This window comes from Anopheles bellator, chromosome 2 (assembly GCF_943735745.2).
Source record: "Anopheles bellator chromosome 2, idAnoBellAS_SP24_06.2, whole genome shotgun sequence".
NCBI classification, from domain to species: Eukaryota; Metazoa; Arthropoda; class Insecta; order Diptera; family Culicidae; genus Anopheles; species Anopheles bellator.
The window spans coordinates 60074970-60093256 of record NC_071286.1 but is presented as its reverse complement, the minus strand read 5'-3'; the positions used below and the strand labels follow the sequence as shown (position 1 = coordinate 60093256).

Here is an 18287-nt window from a genome sequence, read left to right as displayed (position 1 = left end):
ATAGCTTTTGCATAGCCACCAGAGTACGCTACTATTGGTACGAAATTGTTAGTAGGTTTTCACGCATACGCAACGTGATAGAAAAATTGTCATCCATCGCGCCAGGGCGTATTTAGTAGAGGCAAACGCAATCATAACCCACATTACACACCTATTGTCCAGCTAACGTCTGTAGGGGGACGCAGGACGAGTACAGTGCAAAGTAGCAACAGTTACAGAGGAATGGCGCCGGAGGGTAGTGAAAATTCTTATATTCGGAAAAGACGAAGGCGAAAAGAGGGTACTGCAAACGACACATAAATCACAGTTTATGGAAGCATTGTATTGTCGAATTTAGTTTATAACTGCAGATAATAAAGCGATATGGTAAAATTATAACTTGCGCGGTGAGTTCTGGTGTTTCGCGATTGGCGTGTCCTTTTCGTGTCCCTGCCTCAGTTATAGACTAAGTTTTTCAATGACGTCACGGCGGTTAGCTTAGCGATAGCTTCCGCCTTATCGAGCGTGATTCCCACACAGTGCGATATGGTCAAGTCCTGGAAACAGAAACCGAAAGCCAGTAAACGGGTCCATCCTTTTGGGAGTGTTTTTAATCTGTTACCTGCAGGTAGAAGCAGTTCTCGATGATTGCATCAACGGAAACGTTCGTCAAAGCGCGCAGGTTGACCACGACCAACCGTCGCAGGTGGGTCAACTTCCGTGCGATCAACCCTAGGCCATCATCCTGCAGTGTCCGTTTGTTCGATTCCAAATGCAAGCGCTCGATCAGCGGACAGTTGCGCACCAGGAACGAAATGCCCTGGAACGTCACGTGTGGGCAGTGCGTCAGGCAAAGCTCGCGAAGATTCGGTAGCGTGAACGTTAGCAGCGAGGCATCGGACATATCGCGGCAGCTATACTTTAGACACTGCAATTGATCCATTTCATCGAACCGAAGCACACCGTCGTTCAGTATCTCGCGTTCGCGGAAAACAAAGTTTTCTAGATCGAGAACCCGGACCCGACGCATCTGCTCCATCAGCGTGCGCACTACGATGATGTCCCGCATCAGCGTCTCGTCGTCCACGTCCTCCAAGTACAGCCGGTGCAGGTTCGGGAAGGAGCAAAAGATGGCCGGCGAAATGAGTGGGAACGTTACGGCCAACGAGAGCTCGGTAACGCTCTCGATCGCCACCGTTTCGTCCCAGGCGCGCACATCATACAGACACAGGGTTAGTCGGCGCAGGTGGCGCAACTCGGCAAACGCACTGCAGTTGTTGACACTCTCGGCAATAATGTCCAGCTCCTGCAGGACGGGCAACTTCTTTGGCAACGCCTCGACGGCTCGTAGCGAAAGCTCCGAACCGATCGTTAGCGAGCGGAGCTGCGGTTGATTCTCGTACAGCCGTATCAGCGCATCGGAGAAGTCATCCTCGTTGCCGGACGATTTCAGGTTCAGCTTGGTCAACCGCAACTGATCGTAAGAGTTCAGAAGCACCAACAGAGGTTTCAGCTCATCGACCCGCACGGTCAGCTCACGCACCGTTCCCTGGTGACCATTCAGCAGCAGCTTTAGATGGTGAAGTTCCATTTCGAACCGTTCGAACACCAGCGACACTAACGGGGCATCGTTCAGGAACGGGAGACTACGCAAGATAGAGTAGCCAGCGAGGTGGAGGTTTAGATGCTTGAGACCCTTTAGGGAACGGAGTGCCGTTTCCATGTTGGTCGGAAGTGCACCGTACGCCGATTCCGATTCACTCGTAACGCTCAGCTTCTCCAGGCTGTACAGCGTGGGGAATACTTCCAGCAGTTCCGTGCTCAGCTCTGTCACCTGGAGGGACAGCGATTTAAGGGCGCATCCTTGCTGCCGGAAGTACTGCTGAAACTCGTCCGATCGAAGCAGATCTCCGTTGGGAAGGGTTAGCTTCAAGTGGGAGCAGGGAAACGGCCTAGCACACTGCTCCGCCAGGACCTTCTCCATCGCGACGAATTGATGGGTAACGGGATGAACTGGCCGAACGTGGAGGACGGCATGCTTCGGCAGAATGAACGTACGGATCAGGTCTCTCCAAGCGGTGCAGACGAGTGAAATCGTTACCAGCTCGTCCACCGGCAGCAAGGCGAAGATTTTACCTAAAATCTGCGGAGAAACGGAACATTGGGTTTTGAGTTGGGACACACTCCGGGGGTGCAACATAGTTACCTCATTAGGAAGGTCCGAAAATTCCATCCCGTCCTGGCTACGTGTGGTTTCCTGTTCTGAGATTGTTCAACTTACTATGCGAATTTGCCCAAAATATTTGATCAATACTTCCACGGGGCACTATTAATAGCCACATCACGCACGGGTTGAACGGCAGCAACATGCACCACATTACATTTCGCCGATGTCCCGCATCCGGCCGTCGGAGGTCGCAGTGGAACTGTCGAAGTGCCATGCAACAGGTTGGCTACGGTGGAGTGTGCGCATTGCACCGGAGTTTGAATATCACTAACAACGGCCAATCTTCCAAACGGCCAAAGTTTCGTACACCTAGATTTTGTAAGCGTTCGATCGTTTATTGAAGAAGTAAACTAGCAAAAGTTTCCGATCGACCGAACAACATAAAGGAGCTGTAATCGGTAAGTACGGCCAGCTTAGGACCTGCTTCAGCGCTTCACGCCGATTTCTCGCGGATTTCTTTCCTTCCACGTTGCGCATAAGCGTGAAAGAAACAAGAAAAAGTCAACCGAATAAAGGTAAATCTGCTTTAATATATAGAGCTTTTATTTCAATAATAATTACTCAATCAGTTTATCTATAATTATAAATCACATTTTAATGCAGTTGTTTTGTTCATTCATTTATCGTCATTCGTGGGTCAGGAAATGTTCACGTGCGTTGTCCCCCACGTTGGCGGTGGCTTAACGGTTTTACGTCGATGGTTTAGCAACATTTCCTATGTATTTTCGTGTGTTTTCATTTTTTTTGTTTACTGTGTTTACTTTATTCCGTTTTTTTCTCGATTTATTATTGATCCTTTCTACTGTGCTCCGATTTCTGTTTTTACATTCAATTGATCCTTTTTCCTACTGTCATAGCTTTTGAACGATTTCTGCATCTTCTTTCGATTTCTGCATCGTTCGCTTCGTCCCACTCGCGGAAGGTTTTTGTATTGGCAGTGTTAGCCGGCAGCACAAACCCGCACGCGCCACCTACACTCACCTCCGGGAGGGACACACAGAGCTACGCCTTTCCTTGCTCCATCCGGGATCAGTTCTGGGCAGAGCGCTAGAGAGGTTTGTCTGCGTGCCGGAAAGCCACTTCCTTGCCCCACTACGCTTCCTGATGCCCGGAACGCAGTGTCCCATTTCCTCTTCGATTCGGAGAGTACTTTGGCTGGGACAGTAGTAATCCTATACCGAACACCGTCGCATTCGGTATCGATAGACAGAGCGTACACCTCTTCCCTTAAGGCTAGCCATCTTTCAACGGTTAGGTCTCAATCGCGAGTTGCCCGCTCGCGCCTCCGCCTAATTGTCTCCTGGACTCCCGCTCGTTAAGGCGGAACTGAGCGCGGCTGACGGGCCGTTCGTTGATTCCAACACAAATGGAACCAGCTGGTAAATGGTGATCGGTACTCCACCAGTGGGGTTCAGACTCGCCGGACAACGGAGCAGGATCCGCCGTTTGATAGTTTCATCTTAAATTGCTTCTTTCACTCCACCGGAACGAGGCCGATCCGGGCGGAAAGCCTGTGACACCCGGAAAAATGTTGTTGCTCTGAGTTTTCTTACACCTTCTACCCTCACCTCTTGACAACTTGTTCATGTTTATGCAATTACACTTATTCGAGATTGTGGCGCCTCGCGAACATTCACAGGTCCGAGCGGTGAATGTTCCGGCGAGGGGGGGATTTTGTTTTATAGTTTCTTTTCTGCTTTTGCTCTAGAGAACACGCTGACGGAACGCTGGATTCACACCACTCGCTAGGGAGCCGCACGACCATTTACTATCCGTTTCAGCCCTACGAAGCGCTGACAATGTACAGCAGCGAAGGTCAGGAGATAAACCGGTAACAGAACTGAGAATATGTTCCGCGATCGTTTGTGACGGCAATACTGGGCAGCGTCCCCCTATCTATTGCAGGCCTAGAATCGATTCGACAGAGACCAATGTAGACGCATGGGATGAAACAGGAAGTGACCAGCATGAAGTGTGTCGGTTTTGTCTAGTGAGGTTTCTCTTTTTACAAAATGGTCGGCCAACCGACGTAACAACATGAAAGGGAAATGGGGTTAATGATAAAACCGCAAGGAGTCGAACCATGACGATCGGTGGCCACTGATGAAGAAAGTATGAGTGTTGTAACGTGGAATCAAAATCTACAGCACACAGCGTGGCCGACCCTTTTCTTCCACACGACAGACTCACGTCAACACATCCCCGGCCAGGCCACGAGGTTACATCTAAACAATATGTATTTGCATACTTTTTTTCATGGTTTTCTCTAAATTTTCTCTTCGTTTTTTATGTTCTTTTTGTTCTTTTTAAAAGCTTTTCTCTCCATCATCAATCTTCTAGGATTAAGTTTGTAGTGTGAGTGATCCGTTCTATAATATTGTTACCCCCGTTGTCCGACTCGGACTCGGAGCACCTGCGGAGAAGCAAGTTTTGAGGCGATCCCGCAAAAGAGTCGGAATACAACAAATCACGGGTCTTCTATTGAACGAGAAACAGCAGCTAATGGACCCTGGAAGAGAAGAAGCTCACTCCCAAAATTAACACCTACCAATAAGGGGACATACTGTGTGTCGTACGACGAACCATCAAAGATTGCTTTGCGAATTCGCTAAAGCTGACAACCAATCCTAGCAACGGGTTGCTGTGGTGCAAACAAAGCGACAAGAAAAATGCTCCCCGATCGTGTGCTGGCCAACAAATGTGGCGTTTGGAACGAAACGACGATCACTATCCAACGGAGGAGAGAGAAAATGAATCGCCCCAAGAAGCCTTGAACTGAGATACTACGCACGCCAATTAAGCCGCTCGCCTTTTCCAGTAACGTTCACAACATAGTCACGTCGTTGGTTTGGTGAAGATGGTTTGTGTTTTTGCCGGCCATTTGTCCTATTTTGTCGTCGCGGATGCTCGTGCGGATTTTGCTCGTGATTGTGTTTTTTTTTTCTGAACATTTTGTAATTTTTATTGACAGATTTTTTTCGTTTCATTACGCTTTTCCACATGTTTTTTAAAAAAGGAGTTCCGTAATCTGTAAAGATCAATTCAGGTCCCTGTCTTCTAAGTACTTGTATTCAAACGTAAACCCTTCCTTTTTACGCTGGCCCCATTTTTCATAATCAAAATAGATGTAGGTTCCCTGGTTGGTGAGAAAAAAAGGAGGGGAGAAAAGAGAAGAAGGAAAACCAATTTTAAACGGTGTGCACGCGCGAAAGGACCAACATGTGTCTGTCCCCACCGCCGGACAAAGCGTCGGTTCTGTTTTCCGCCTCATTCCGCACCCATGTTCCAGCTTCCCGGCCCGAGTGTCACTTACCTGCTCGTACTCTTCGTTGATCACTTTCGGCTCCTCGTGGCGCTGGAACCACATCATGTATTTCGTATGAAATCTCCAGCTCTGCTTTTTCAGCGCTTTCGCGGCCAGATATTGAGCTTTCGTTCCCTCCATGTAGTAAAACACGAAGAAAAGCGTCTCGGGGGAAAGACGCTGGAAAAACTCAACCGTGTCAGAATGTGGAAGTTGTTGCTGCAAATGGAAGCGAGAAGCACAGAAATCATTGATCAGGTTTGATGGCCGTTATTTCGAGGAACCCCGAATTGTATCACAATGTGATCGCTGGATAGGAAATGTGGCGTTACCTGTGGAAAGTGCCCTGGTGTTTGCACGGGTTGACGTTGCAAGTACGGCCTTAGCCTCTCCGAGTCGCTCGGCGTTGGCAGATGATAGTAAGCGGCTTCCATCCGTTGGAACTGGAAAAGGAAGGTAGTAATCCCCATGCGGCCAGGCAAACGCGAATCGGACGCTTACTTGTATTTGATGCTCCTTCTGCAGCTTGGACGTACCGAGCGGGGCGACGCCAAGCAGCGGCGGTATGCATGCCTCGTGCGTGCCAGCAGGATTAAGGCTTCCGCCGGTGCCACTGTTCACGCTGGCGGCGCTCGAAATACTAGTGTTTGTGTTGATGATCGTGTTCGGTCCGTTGGTGATGGCAGTGGCCGATGACGTCGGTATGAGGCCGGCGCCTGCCACTCCACCGCCACCGCCACTGCCGGCATCGACCATGAACGACGCAGGCGGGCCTTGCAGTTGAGCGGACTGATTGGGAGGAACGGTCTGTCTCGTGTCCACTGGCTGTGATAGTGGTAGCTGCTGTGGTTGCTGTTGCGATTGTTGTTGCTGCTGTTGCGATTGTTGCTGCTGCTGCCCGGCGACGGCTGCTGCGGTTGCAGCGGCCGCGGCTACTGCCGCTGCCGTCCCTTGTTGCTGAGCGGACGCAAGTGCCACTGCTGCAGCGGCCGTTGCCGCGGCCGCTGCGGCGGCCGCTGCCGCAGATGCACCTAGCACATTCTGTTGCTGTTGGCTCTGCTGTTGTTGCATCAGAGTGTTGGGATTGGGGCTAGGACCAGTTTCGAGAACTCCCGTTCTATTTATCACTTCTTGCGCTGAGAAAAAATCGAACGAAAATATATGCATAGATACGAATGGATCATTTGTAGCCAACGCCAAAGCGTTTGCATAATAGGGCCGAGGACTTACCGAGTGTTGTAGGGCCATTTAACAGCTGCTGCTGCTGCTGCGGTGGTGACATTAAACTGGGAGACGCCCTAGGACGCAATAGGATATCCGGTCGGCGAGGATAAAAATAAACGGTCACAGATTGAAATAAACAAAGAAAACTACCTTCGCAAACAAGCGACCGCGAGAGCGCACGGTGCACCTACCTGCTACTGACTGCGGAATTGCTTGGCGAGACACAGTTATTAATAACATTCGGGCCACTACTGCTGATCGTGGCCGCGGACGAGGTGCTAATTACATGATTGCCGCTCTCGGTGCTCGCCGCAGACGACGACAGCGGTTGGCCACCGCTGTGTAGAAGCATGGAATTCTGCACGGAAGGAATCTGCTGGGATTGTAGCTGCTGCGGCGTTTGTTGCTGCGACTGCTGCTGCTGCTGCTGCTGCGGTTGCTGCTGTGACGATGGTACTGCTTGAGTCGATGGCTGCACATTGCCACTGTTTGCCGCGGCAACCACGGCCGCCGCACTCGGCATACTATTTTGCTGCGTCTGATTCTGCTGCTGCTGCTGCTGCGACTGACTAAGCTTAGGTTGAGATGCATTAATAATCTGACTGAGGTTGAAGACATTCGATGCATTCGGAGCTTGCGGACCGCTCGACGATGCACCCGAAGACGACGTCGCATTCGACTGGGTTGTGGAGCCATTTTCTGAAACAAACAAATGGAAATTGATGGATGTGTTTCAGCTGACTACACGCGCTCCGGTGATTGGTATACTGACTGCTGGCGTGCTGTTTCGCCACCGCAGCGAACGCGGGCCCATTGAGCGATATACTGTTCGGAGGTGGCTGCAACCCGCTCGGTGCCGGACCAGCGTTCGCGTGGTTTTTGCTAGGCGTCGAGCTAATCAACCCCGGTTTGGACGAATTGTTGTTGCTGCTGTTACTGCCGATGATGCCGCTAGTGTTGCTGCTGCCGTTGTTGTTGTTCACGACATTGCTGACCGCCAGGACAGAGGGGTCCACTTTGCTAGCTCGGATTGCAGTCGGTTTTACCGGCTGGCGGTAACGCATGAAAGTCGAAAGACATGATTTAGATATTTAACTAAGTGTAACGGTGCTCCCGCCAACATACCGTTATCTTCGTGCCATCGGGCTTGGGACGCTTCTCGCTTAGATTGTTATTATCGGCGGACAAATCGCTGCTGTGGTTGTGCAGCGTGCTCGCACTGTAGTTCAGCACCGGCGACTGTGCCGGACTAGTTCCCGATATCAGACTGCTGGGCGAACCGGCCGTCTCGTTGCTGTTATTGCTGTCTGTGCCAGTTGACACCGGGATGCCTAAAACGAAACAACCGTCGTCCGATTAACCAAGCTGTTTCGGACCATTTGGGTCTTGGGACAGCCTCGGCGACGCTTACCAGAGATTTCCACATCATCCAATCCGATGATATCGTCGTAGATGTACTCGTTTTCCTCGAAGTCCGGCTCTTGCGAAGAATCGATGTAGTACTCTACGTCCTCTTTAATTTTCTTTATCTGCTCCACCTCGACACCGTCGTTGTCGAGCATCCGCAGCAACGTCTCGAGCTTCGTGACGTGGAACTTGTGCCTCTCCAGCTTTCCCTTCAGCTCGTCCATCTTGTCCTGCTTGTCCTTGTCGAGCTTTTTCTTCTTGCCCGCCAGCAGCGATTCGATCTCGCACTCGAACTGATCGATCTGGATCTGCAGCGAGTTGATGGACGACGTTAACCAGCTGCTGATCTCCTCCTTTTCCCGCTGCGCCGGATCCATCTTCTGGGCCGCTCCGAGTCCCTCCTTCGAGTATGCTTTCGTTTTGGTTTCCCGTTCGACCACCTTAAACCGCTCCATTTGCTGCAGAGGGTACACAAATGGGAGACACGACCGATTGAGCCAACAAACAATTCTCTAAACCCTTGTCCCCGAAACGTACGGTTTCTATGAGCCGACGGTTTTCCAGCAGAGCGCTTTTATCCTTGATCTCGCCGGATGCGATCCATGATTTGATCTGATCACGTAACCGCTGCAGCTTTTTGATTTCCTTCTTGAGATCCGCCTCATACTTTTCCTGCAAGCGCAAGGTACCCGTAAGTCCGTGGCCATCGCATCGAGAAGCGAACGCGCGGTTGCTCACCTTTTGGTTGCTATTTGTAGCATTGTGAACTTTCTGCCAAATATCCTCGAACGTTTCCACTCCTTCAGTGACTTTCTTCAGGCACCGATCGATTTCACCTGCGGATAGGGATCGGGGATGAGTAAACATTCCGTTTCGAGCACGGCACGTCAAAAGCTACACATTAAAAACGGGGTGCCATTCGCCGTCGTCCGTATCTTTCTTGCCGCCGTTTTGTTGATACACAAAAGTGCACAGCGCGCCTTATGATACACGGTCTCGGCGGTAGCGCGGCAACTACTTGTGAGTGTCACATTCGTTCTATTTTGTACCTCCTCTCGGCCACTAACATACACTCGGGGGCGCGCTCAACACCACTGACATTCAATACTGTCAACACTAAAACGATCGAACAATGCTACTAATGCGTGGGGTTAAGGGCCGGGAAGGGCTTCAAACTGTCAACCGAAGTGGGGGTCCGGTTCGCGAGTGGTTCCAATCGGAAGCTAAGCTACCTGCCCGAGTATTGAAAATTAAAAAACGAATAGCTTGCCTAATCAAGTAAACATTATTGATGACCCCCTGATGACCCGCGATTTCGCTTGCTATGCCAAAATATCCGTCTCCGGGTCGTCGATAATGCTCTCACACAATGTCACGATGTTCAGCTCAACGGTAAAAAGCCCCACCATCTGTCACCGACGATGTTAGAAGAACTCTCATTGCCTACATTGCACACTGGTCATTGCACAGCATCCTAGATCCTAGGAACGAACTGATGTGCACTGATCACTTGTTCAGCACGTAGCTGTTGCTAGGGAACCGTAACTTGAAAGCATTGGAATTTGAAGCCGCTCTTTTGGGAACTAGTTTCGTAGAGTCCTTTGAACAGATACTGAGGACACATACACATGCACAAATATACTAGCAATCCTGGAGCTCCGCACTCCTTGTCCCTGCACACTTTCACGCAAAACTATTATGCTGAAAAGTTAACACAGTTTCCTTTCCCGGCCCGGGCAAAAATTTTCACAAAAATGTTGCACTCGTGTTGCACTGGACCGCTGGATCGATTATACGGCGGACAAACTATTGCATACTTGCGCGCCTGCACCGCGAAGCACCCCTATTGTACCGCGTTAACGAGTGGTTCTCACCTTGCAACTTTCGGGTCGCAGCCATGGCTATGTACACATCTGGTCACAGATATCAGACATAATCTACTCATGCAAGCCGGGCCTCTGGAATGGGTTCTGGGGCGCGTTCTTAGGCTTCCGGATCTCGCTGCTTGCTCCGTCCACTTCGTTTGCTCCGCTCCAGCGCTCGGGTTGTGTACCGCGGGACGGTCGCTTTCCACGCCGTCGCTGTGTCCACACCCAAGGGAGAAAGAGATGGTGCTCTACGCGGCTCGCCGGAACTGCCGGGTTCCAGTTCCGGATGTTGCAATTGTGATCCTGGTCCTTCCTTTCTTTTCGCTTTGCACCCCAGCAACGGCAAGCGGTTTGGCCGAATGTAAGCGACGGCGAGAGCGTGGTGTAGTGGTGGTGAGATGGTAGCGATTGTCTTACGGGTCACTTTTCTAGACCTCTTTCCACCTATCGGTGCCTGCCATGGAGACGGATCGTTGCTCGCTGGAAACCCGCTGAGAGGACAATCCGCTATCGATCGCTGGTAGGGCGAGCGCGTGTAGCAAAGGGCACCAAAAACCAAGGATTCCTTCGATGGCAACCGTTTCCTTGCGGGCATAGGACGCACGTACGTGTCTGCGTTTGTGCGTGTGTTGGTGTTGCCTTACTTTCAAGATGGCCGAACCGTGCTCATTCCGCGAGGAGTACCTTCCACTTTGGGTTAACGCACCGAAAATCTCGGCAATCCACGACTAGAGATGCGAACGAACACTTTCCCGAGAAACACGCACCGTTGCTTTGGGCTGGCACTGTTTTACCGGACGCCGAAAGCGTGCCTATCGTTTAGCATTTACAAAATATTTTCCTGCAATTGGGAGCACTTATTTCGGAACCTCTATTTGGCTCATTTGTTGGAGAACCGTTCGAAACCATTGCTTGCCCAGAGCGGTGTGCGTGTACGCTTCCCCATGCGCCAGACCAGGCCAGCAACAGCAGGCCTCTCGTTTCTTCCAACGTGAGAGCGGTCATCGATATTACGCACACACCGTTGCGTGCTTCTGCGCGTCAAACTGATTTGCGTAAACTGTCAAACCCGCTGAAAGCAAATCGTTCATACGGCCTTTTCATTCAAGATTGCGTGCTGTGTCAACTGGTGCGTATTGCGCTGAACATTGGGAGCATATTTAAACTGTCCATGCCGTATCACTTCAATGGAATGGAATCTCAATGGAAACGTTTGCCTGGTTGTCTTATAATGTTTCACATATAGTTTACTCATATTTGTATCGCCCATAATTGTCAACTATAAGGAAAGCAGATAACACCAATAAAACTTCACTGTTGGGCGGTTATTTCGCGATTGTTAAGATAAATGGGCATTTTCCTGCAAACGATGGTTTATATGTTGAACGATGATTATATCCATATAATAACCGAATAGATACACTAATGAGAATAAAAGTACTGATTTGTTGATAAATCGTACAATCGGACAATTAGTTTGCAGCAATCAATGGAGGAAATGATCACGTTTCGTGTGATTTAACGGTTCAGTTGAGTCTGGCGTGAAGGCCCACTTTAGCCAACGAAAAGATTAATAAAGCTTCATTTTCAGTCATGAACGATTAGTGTAATATGCATTTTATATTCGTTTGTAGGATTTACAAATCTAAACTTAATTGTAAGAAACGTATTCCTTCAGGCTTTCTTGTTTGCGCCAATCCGGCAGTGAATCGTGCTTCAGTAACCAGTAGAAAAACAAACAAAATATTTGGTTCCCATTCAGCTGAATATCAACATTATATTTATTCATAACAAATTGCTCTGCCGACCTCGGTATGCCCGTAACCTGCGGGCCTGCTGCCCGCTACAATTCTCTTCAAACATAATGTTAATGTTCAGCGAATAGAAGCCAAAATTTAAACGAATGTTTTCTGTTGCTCGCCTTATTCACGCACACCGCAAGAGAAGTAATAAGGATGCAGAAGGAAAAGCTTGCTGCTGCTGTCGGCTTAGGCTTCGACATCGGCCTGGATTTTGGCCATGAAATCGGCCTTGTGCTTCGCAACCTTCTCTTTGCGGGCCTCAAGGGACAGCTTGGCCAGAGTCCACCGTTTCTTGGTGACCTTCTTCTCGGGTTTCTTCGTGAAGGAAGGATCTTTGCGGATGGCGGCGTGAGCATTCTTGTAGATGGTTTCGATCTGCCGAAAGAAAAATGGGGGTAAAAGGTTATATGAATGATGATATTCTTACTCTGCTCACTAATGACCATAGGACAAACAGAACATAGCATCCAAATTATTGTTATTTTAGAAATCATTTGTATGATAAAATCAAGGAAGTCTGCAAGGTGGAAAATGTATCCCGCACACTACGAACTATTTCATTCAAACATTACTGTGGTCCACTTTCGGAAGCCGTCGTGCCTCTCTAAATGGGTTCGTTCGACGGTAATTTGGAGTGGACGTTTGTAAAAGTGCAACCGTACAATCATCGCTTCTATATACTTACATCATCGGCTTTGATGCCCAGGGCGACGTACTTGCTGAACTGGCGCTTGTACGCCTCCTCATCCTCTTCCTCCAGCGTTCGCATATAGTTGGCGACATGCAGACCGAAGATGTGCTCACGGTGCATCTCAGCGTTGAAGCTCTTGTTCTCTTCGCTGTAGCCCGGGAACCGCTTGACGGAGTGCGGGATGTTGAGCCCGCCATCGACGGCACCCTTCATCGCACCGAACACACGGGCACCCGTGGTGGTACGAGCCAATCCGACATCCAAGTAGCACCGGAAGGCTGCCGGACCATCGTCGACCGCCTCAACCAGATACTCCTCACCGGTCACGTCGGTACAACCGGCGTACAGGGTGTCGAGGCGCAGCTTCTGCAGAATGCGGCGAGCAACCAGCAAACCAGTGCAGTACGCGGCGGCGTAGTTGGTCAGACCAACCTTGACGCCATAACGTGGCAGCTCGTGCGAGTAGGCTGCGCAGACAATGCGATCTCCCTCGATACGGGCGTACGCAATCTGGCAGGTGATGTCACGGTTGCTGAGACGAACAATCAGACGGTATTTCGGCGTATTGTATTTGTTTTTGTCCTGGAAAATCAGGCGCTTGCGGGCATAGTAGTCGGTCTTTCCTTCGCGACGGCGACGGAACCTGACCTGGTAACGCTTAAAGTACTGCTTGTTCTTCACTACTTTAACGAACCCCTGTGTGCAAAAAGAGAAAAAAACATCAGATGTGTTTCAATTAGTGAGGTTATAAACATAACAAGTCCAGAATCCCAAAGGTATATTTTCGTTTTCCATATCTCACGAAATCATTTCTTGTATCACAAAGCTTGACTACAGTGGGTAAATTACATTCTATAGAACTGGCCAAAGCGATAAATAGATTGATAGATAATTTTACCACCGCATCGCCTGCGGTTCACACGCAGGTAGACTGTTGCTGTTGCACCGGACACGTATCAGTGTCGTAAAAGCGCTTTACATTTATTATATTCGTTCAAAAATTGTTTAATTCGATACAAAATTGGCATACGCACCAAAAGGAACTATTTTCAGTACAATAAACTCACCATTTCGTCTTATTTTGGGAATATTTCGACGCACGAAACGCTCAACACGTTTTCTACACGTCGGTTCTACACGGGAAAGGAAAAAAGAAAGATGGCGCACCGACAGACTCAGTTTGTTGACAGTGACAGCGGCGAACACGACTGTCCGCCTGACATTCGAAACAGAGGGTAGGAATGCGTTCTACTCCTTATTGCCACGGAAACAATATGTTGAAAAGATGCACGTCCACACTATGAGAAACTGGGCAAAAATGGATGGTACCCCTTTTTTTGCTGGAATGCCGCGAGCTAGTTTGAGTTGCTGTTGAGCTTCTTTTGTTTATCGGTTATTTTCCCGTTTCGGGATTTATAGGGAATATTTTTTAAATTTGACAGTTCACGTCAAATTTCCGCCAGATTTTTTGGCTGTCCAAAAAATGGGACAGTTTTTCGACAGCGAATCAGATTATGACAAAGATGGCAATAGAAGGAGAAGGAAAGCATCATTTGTTTTCATTTGTGAACGTAGTTTGGTACGAACGAAAGGTAAGTCGGTTGAATTGCAAGTTTGTGAAGCAGTTAGTGCTGCTAATTTTAAGAACAATTGGATGAAAAAGACGAAATCGTTATTCATGTTATCCGCAGAAAAGAATGGCGAACCACAAAGGAATTGATGGATCAAAGCGCGTCCGCTGCGCACCCTTACGAGTGCAGGTAAGAGCCGTTTTTAAGGATTATGGAGATGGCCGATAGAGTGTTGTTATTTTTCTGTTTTCTCTTTTAGTGGACAAAAGAACTAATGTTTAAAGTTATTGATGCTATGAAGGAGGAACAACTGCTGTGGAACCCCAAGCACGCGGACTTCAATCATCGTTCCAAGAAAATGGCAGCGTACAAACGAGTTGCTGCCCAACTACAGCTACCAATGGATGCGGTGCGGTATAAATGGGATGTGCTGAAAGGTTCATTCCATAAAAACCGCCGAACGCTAGAAAACCAGCCGGCAAGTACGATACGATGGTTTGCCTTCAAGAGGCTATCGTTTTTGGCTCCTGCTGGAGAGGTTTGCGAAGCTTCGGATGTAACGAACATCAAGAGCGAGGTAACTTTTATTAAAATAATTTTTTTGCGTAGTAAGGTTAATTAACCAAAACAACGCCAATTTACAATAGCTCTCCCTCTAGAATAAAAATAATCTTTGAATTTATTTCTTATTTCATTTGCACTGTGGCACTTGTCATGGCACAATTTGAAGTTCGAACATTTTATTGATATTTGCATCGTTTCGCCAGGAGTCAGGACAAATTGTGTTGCGTTGTATTCTGTCCATACTTCCTGTGGGACAGCTTTCCATTCATGTTGAGATTTTGGTGTCTAGTTATTAAGAGAAAAAATGGAGTTGATATCAATATTAACACACATATAATATTTTTTCAGAACATGGAAGCAACATACATGGAATCACAACAATTGACGGCATCAGAAAGAGACACGGCCACCTCACCCACGGAACATGAAACACCTCGGCCAAGCAATCATTCCGAAGGGGCAGTTTTGGAAAGGCTCCTGAAGGTGATCGAAGTGGGGTTAAAGACGGATAATAAACCCACATGGTCCGATATCCTGGGGTCGTACGTCTCCATGGCGGTGAACAAAGCTGGCGAACGGCCAGACAGCGAAATGCGGCGGCTGTTAAAGGAGGTCATCCGTCTGATGGAGCACTTCCAGGATGGCGGGCTGGCAGATATCAAGCCATCACCCTCAGCCATCAGCAGTCCCACGTTTTTTGACTGAATAAAACCCTGCAATAGACCTCTTTGGTATATTTACTTCTAAACACTAACATGAAATAATGAAGACACTGAGCCATATAAATGAGACTGAGACGCATAAATGAATGAAGACATGAAGTGAAGAAAATTGGTCAAATCACCTGTCGGACCGTAGTTTTCGAAACATTTTCATGATGTGGAGCAGTGTATTCGTAATCATAAACACCGGCTCAAGGTGCCGGATGTCAAACGCCTCGTTGTTTTTCTTTTGAATTGTCAAATTGAAGATTGCGTCGAAAGAGGAAGGTCGAATTGCGAAAAACTGGTCACACGGAGTGTGGATAAGAAGTATGTGAAACTGGGTTTCCGACGTCCTAGCGAGTTTAATCTAGAAGTCTGAAAGCGCTGTGCTATGGGCAATGAGCAGTCCCAGCTGAAGGGAGTAGAAATCAATAAGAAGGCGATCCAAGTGACCGACTACTGGTCGGTGTACAATGGGGAGCTTCCGAATACGAACGGAACCGTCGGAAACATATCGATCTTCCAGGGCGAAACACTGGTCTCAGGACAGTTTTGGACGAACCAAAACCCACTCGAGCGAGCGATAAAAAATCTGAAGATCTATCGACATCCGTACATTCTTCGGTACCACGCATCATGGAGCAAGGGCTCGCTGATGATGCTGGCCACCGAACGGTGCCGTCCACTGGTGCAGTGTTTGAGCGTGGCAAGCGACGTACAGATCTGTCTCGGCTTGCGGAACGTTCTCTGTGCGCTCATTTTCTTGCTCGAGCAGGCTAGCGTGCGCCATCTGAGCATATCATCATCTGGTATCTACGTTACGAACGATGGAGCCTGGCGGTTGGCCGGATTCGAGCATCTCTGGCGGACCACTGATTTCAATCAGACGCTGTTAGAGAAGTCTCAACCGTATCGCTACCCGAAATCAATCGACCCAGCCGAACTCAGCCACAAAGGACTCGCACTCGAGCAGTACGCATTCGGTGTGATGTGCGAAGAGATTTTGCACAACAAAAGTGACGCCAACATTCCGTCGGTCGAGGACTTTAAGGCGTACTGTGGCACGCACTTAAAACACGCCAATCCAGCCATGCGCCCCAACCTGTCGGCGGTGCTACTGCATCCGATTTTCAACCATGACTTCATACTGATACATTCCTTCCTGACCGAGCTGCCCCTGAAAAGCCCTCAGGCGAAGCAAGAGTTCTTCATCAGTCTAGCTGATCGGCTACGCTTATTTGACCCGGAAACGGTGGCCGAGCAGATGGGTTCGCTGCTCCTGTCGCGCATCGTGCTACTCGATACGACTGCTCAGCTGTGTGTGACACCGTACGTGCTGCGACCGAAAAGCGATGACCTCTCACCGGCCCTCTTCACGCCCAAACTCTTTTCGTCCTACATGCTGCCCAGAGTGCGTCAGGTATTCTGCGTGCAGGATGCGCAGATTCGTCTCACTCTGCTCGAATACTTTCCGGCTTACGTAGAATTTTTCGCCAAAGAAGACCTCCGAGACCACATTCTACCTCAGGTGAGAACTCGCCGAGTGGAACGACTAATCGTGGGTTTTGACGATTTGTTTCTTGTGTTTTGTAGCTTTTGCTTGGGATAAAGGACACGAACGATGTTCTGGTGGCGAAGACATTGCTCTGCCTGGCCGATCTCGTGCCCATCCTCGGTTCGGCAGTAGTGATCGGTGGCCATCGAAGTAAAATATTTGCCGACGGACGACCGCAGGGTATACCGGATGTAGGAAATCCTTGGAGTGCCGTGCGCTCCATTACGCCTGTGATTGGTTCGGGTGAATTTCTCTCCGGCAGCCCGGTGCCGGATACCGGAGCAGACACTAATGCATCGTTTGCATCGGTGCTGATGAACCAGAGCAGTTTCAATCTGGTACTGCCGGAACGGTTATCGCCCGAAGGGGAAGACATCTATCAGACTAACTCAGACGTGGAGCTGCAGGTGGACGAGTGGAGTGACTGGGAGAATGATACCGCCGACCAGCGAGTTCAGGAACAGACTGCCAGAAGTGAACCCGTGGCAACAGTGGATCGAGACCAATCGTTAGACCAAAGCGACTCTACTCAGCAGCAGGGAATCGGAACAGCATCGAACGATTCGTCTTCAGCGGCCACTGTTACGGGTGGGAGCATCGAGCGGTTAGACATCAAAGTGCAGGCCACAACGAAGAAGGGTGACCCGGGAGAAGAATTCGATTTCTTCAAAGACATGGAACCGGTCATACAGAGAGCAAACGTTTTGCTAATCGCCGAGGACGAGTCCGGTGGCAACTTTACGACCCACGAGAGTCGGGATGCTACCGGAGAGAAACTAAACCCGCCCGACGAGAACCGAAACGAACTAAGGCAAGAAACGCAGCGGCTGAAGGGGATTGGCAATAATAAGGAAGAGGAAGTGCCTGTGGTCAGCAGCAGCCGCCTGGAGATCAAGGTGGATGAGATGGAAGCGACCGAGGATGGATGGGGTGACGAAGGCAACGAGGATTGGTGAAGCGATCATCACGTACCAACATCCGGACTACCACTGATTACGATGCTTAACGATTTGTTTTTTATCGGATCTATAGCTAAGTAATAAATATTTGTTTATAATTGGTTAACTAAACCATTACCCTGGTGGTCTCCGAAAATACGGTGATTCTAAGCAACAAAAGGGTATTTGTTTCACAGCCATTCTACCATTCACGTGGAATAATGCAATGCAAGTCTAATTGAAGTGGTTAATGGGGCAAAGTTATTAGCTCACTACACCTATCAATGTGAATAGTTGAGCAACCAGAATGGAGGGACGGCGGCATGACAAACTGAAGAATAGGACCCTGAGATGGAATTTAGATTTTCCTATCGATCGCAAAGTGTTTCTCTTATCAGTGGGCAGACGCGTAATCATGCCTTTGATGGGGAAACCCGCTCAGATTGATTACTC

The 18287-nt window shown here is 49.1% G+C and overlaps 5 protein-coding genes across 8 annotated transcripts; 2 read left to right on the top strand and 3 right to left on the bottom strand.

Moving 5' to 3' along the window:
- Positions 1–434: 434 nt before the first annotated feature.
- LOC131212822 (uncharacterized) lies at positions 435–2306 on the bottom strand. Its single transcript, XM_058206860.1, has 3 exons — positions 2186–2306; positions 602–2122; positions 435–536 (listed from the first exon to the last, which is right to left on the bottom strand). Exons 1-3 carry the CDS (start codon positions 2210–2212, stop codon positions 435–437), a joined length of 1650 nt encoding a protein of 549 aa, XP_058062843.1. The 5' UTR covers positions 2213–2306.
- Positions 2307–2716: 410 nt separating this feature from the next.
- Positions 2717–10865, bottom strand: LOC131211484 (CCR4-NOT transcription complex subunit 3). 4 transcript variants are annotated; one of them, XM_058204972.1, is made up of 12 exons: positions 10016–10865; positions 8880–8977; positions 8679–8813; positions 8146–8599; positions 7860–8065; positions 7507–7783; positions 6926–7433; positions 6741–6808; positions 6012–6646; positions 5843–5953; positions 5520–5729; positions 2717–5342 (listed from the first exon to the last, which is right to left on the bottom strand). In XM_058204972.1, the coding sequence occupies exons 1-12, from the start codon at positions 10038–10040 to the stop codon at positions 5244–5246; spliced, it is 2826 nt and encodes a 941-aa protein (XP_058060955.1). In that variant the 5' UTR covers positions 10041–10865; the 3' UTR covers positions 2717–5243. The 4 variants fall into 4 exon arrangements, with proteins under 4 accessions (XP_058060955.1, XP_058060952.1, XP_058060953.1 ...); XM_058204969.1 differs by lacking the exon at positions 10016–10865 and adding an exon at positions 9040–9162; XM_058204970.1 differs by having other exon boundaries at positions 8679–8977.
- Positions 10866–11862: 997 nt separating this feature from the next.
- LOC131211926 (large ribosomal subunit protein uL18) lies at positions 11863–13667 on the bottom strand. The gene is made up of 3 exons (XM_058205613.1): positions 13570–13667; positions 12497–13198; positions 11863–12186 (listed from the first exon to the last, which is right to left on the bottom strand). The coding sequence occupies exons 1-3, from the start codon at positions 13570–13572 to the stop codon at positions 11998–12000; spliced, it is 894 nt and encodes a 297-aa protein (XP_058061596.1). The 5' UTR covers positions 13573–13667; the 3' UTR covers positions 11863–11997.
- A 530-nt stretch (positions 13668–14197) lies between these two features.
- Positions 14198–14732, top strand: LOC131207800 (uncharacterized). The gene is made up of 3 exons (XM_058200431.1): positions 14198–14262; positions 14333–14650; positions 14721–14732. The coding sequence occupies exons 1-3, from the start codon at positions 14200–14202 to the stop codon at positions 14730–14732; spliced, it is 393 nt and encodes a 130-aa protein (XP_058056414.1). The 5' UTR covers positions 14198–14199.
- Positions 14733–15632: 900 nt separating this feature from the next.
- On the top strand, positions 15633–18175 carry LOC131209407 (protein-associating with the carboxyl-terminal domain of ezrin). The gene is made up of 2 exons (XM_058202472.1): positions 15633–16869; positions 16935–18175. Exons 1-2 carry the CDS (start codon positions 15733–15735, stop codon positions 17850–17852), a joined length of 2055 nt encoding a protein of 684 aa, XP_058058455.1. The 5' UTR covers positions 15633–15732; the 3' UTR covers positions 17853–18175.
- Positions 18176–18287: the final 112 nt, after the last annotated feature.

What these genes read in the sequence shown, in the direction of transcription:
- LOC131212822 (XM_058206860.1), bottom strand. Translation starts at nt 2,212, where the DNA reads ATGGAATTTTCGGACCTTCCTAATGAG. An exon ending in TTTCGGACCTTCCTAATGAG is followed by an intron (nt 2,123 to 2,185) that starts GTAACTATGTTG and finishes GTTTCTCCGCAG; the next exon opens with ATTTTAGGTAAAATCTTCGC. An exon ending in AGAACTGCTTCTACCTGCAG is followed by an intron (nt 537 to 601) that starts GTAACAGATTAA and finishes TTCTGTTTCCAG; the next exon opens with GACTTGACCATATCGCACTG.
- LOC131211484 (XM_058204970.1), bottom strand. Translation starts at nt 10,040, where the DNA reads ATGGCTGCGACCCGAAAGTTGCAAG. An exon ending in GGATGATGTGGAAATCTCTG is followed by an intron (nt 8,066 to 8,145) that starts GTAAGCGTCGCC and finishes GTTTCGTTTTAG; the next exon opens with GCATCCCGGTGTCAACTGGC. An exon ending in CCGATGGCACGAAGATAACG is followed by an intron (nt 7,784 to 7,859) that starts GTATGTTGGCGG and finishes CGTTACCGCCAG; the next exon opens with CCGGTAAAACCGACTGCAAT.
- LOC131211926 (XM_058205613.1), bottom strand. An exon ending in TGGGCATCAAAGCCGATGAT is followed by an intron (nt 12,187 to 12,496) that starts GTAAGTATATAG and finishes TTCTTTCGGCAG; the next exon opens with ATCGAAACCATCTACAAGAA.
- LOC131207800 (XM_058200431.1), top strand. Translation starts at nt 14,200, where the DNA reads ATGGCGAACCACAAAGGAATTGATGGATCAAAGCGCGTCCGCTGCGCA. An exon ending in GCGCACCCTTACGAGTGCAG is followed by an intron (nt 14,263 to 14,332) that starts GTAAGAGCCGTT and finishes TTTCTCTTTTAG; the next exon opens with TGGACAAAAGAACTAATGTT.
- LOC131209407 (XM_058202472.1), top strand. Translation starts at nt 15,733, where the DNA reads ATGGGCAATGAGCAGTCCCAGCTGAAGGGAGTAGAAATCAATAAGAAG. An exon ending in GAGACCACATTCTACCTCAG is followed by an intron (nt 16,870 to 16,934) that starts GTGAGAACTCGC and finishes TGTGTTTTGTAG; the next exon opens with CTTTTGCTTGGGATAAAGGA.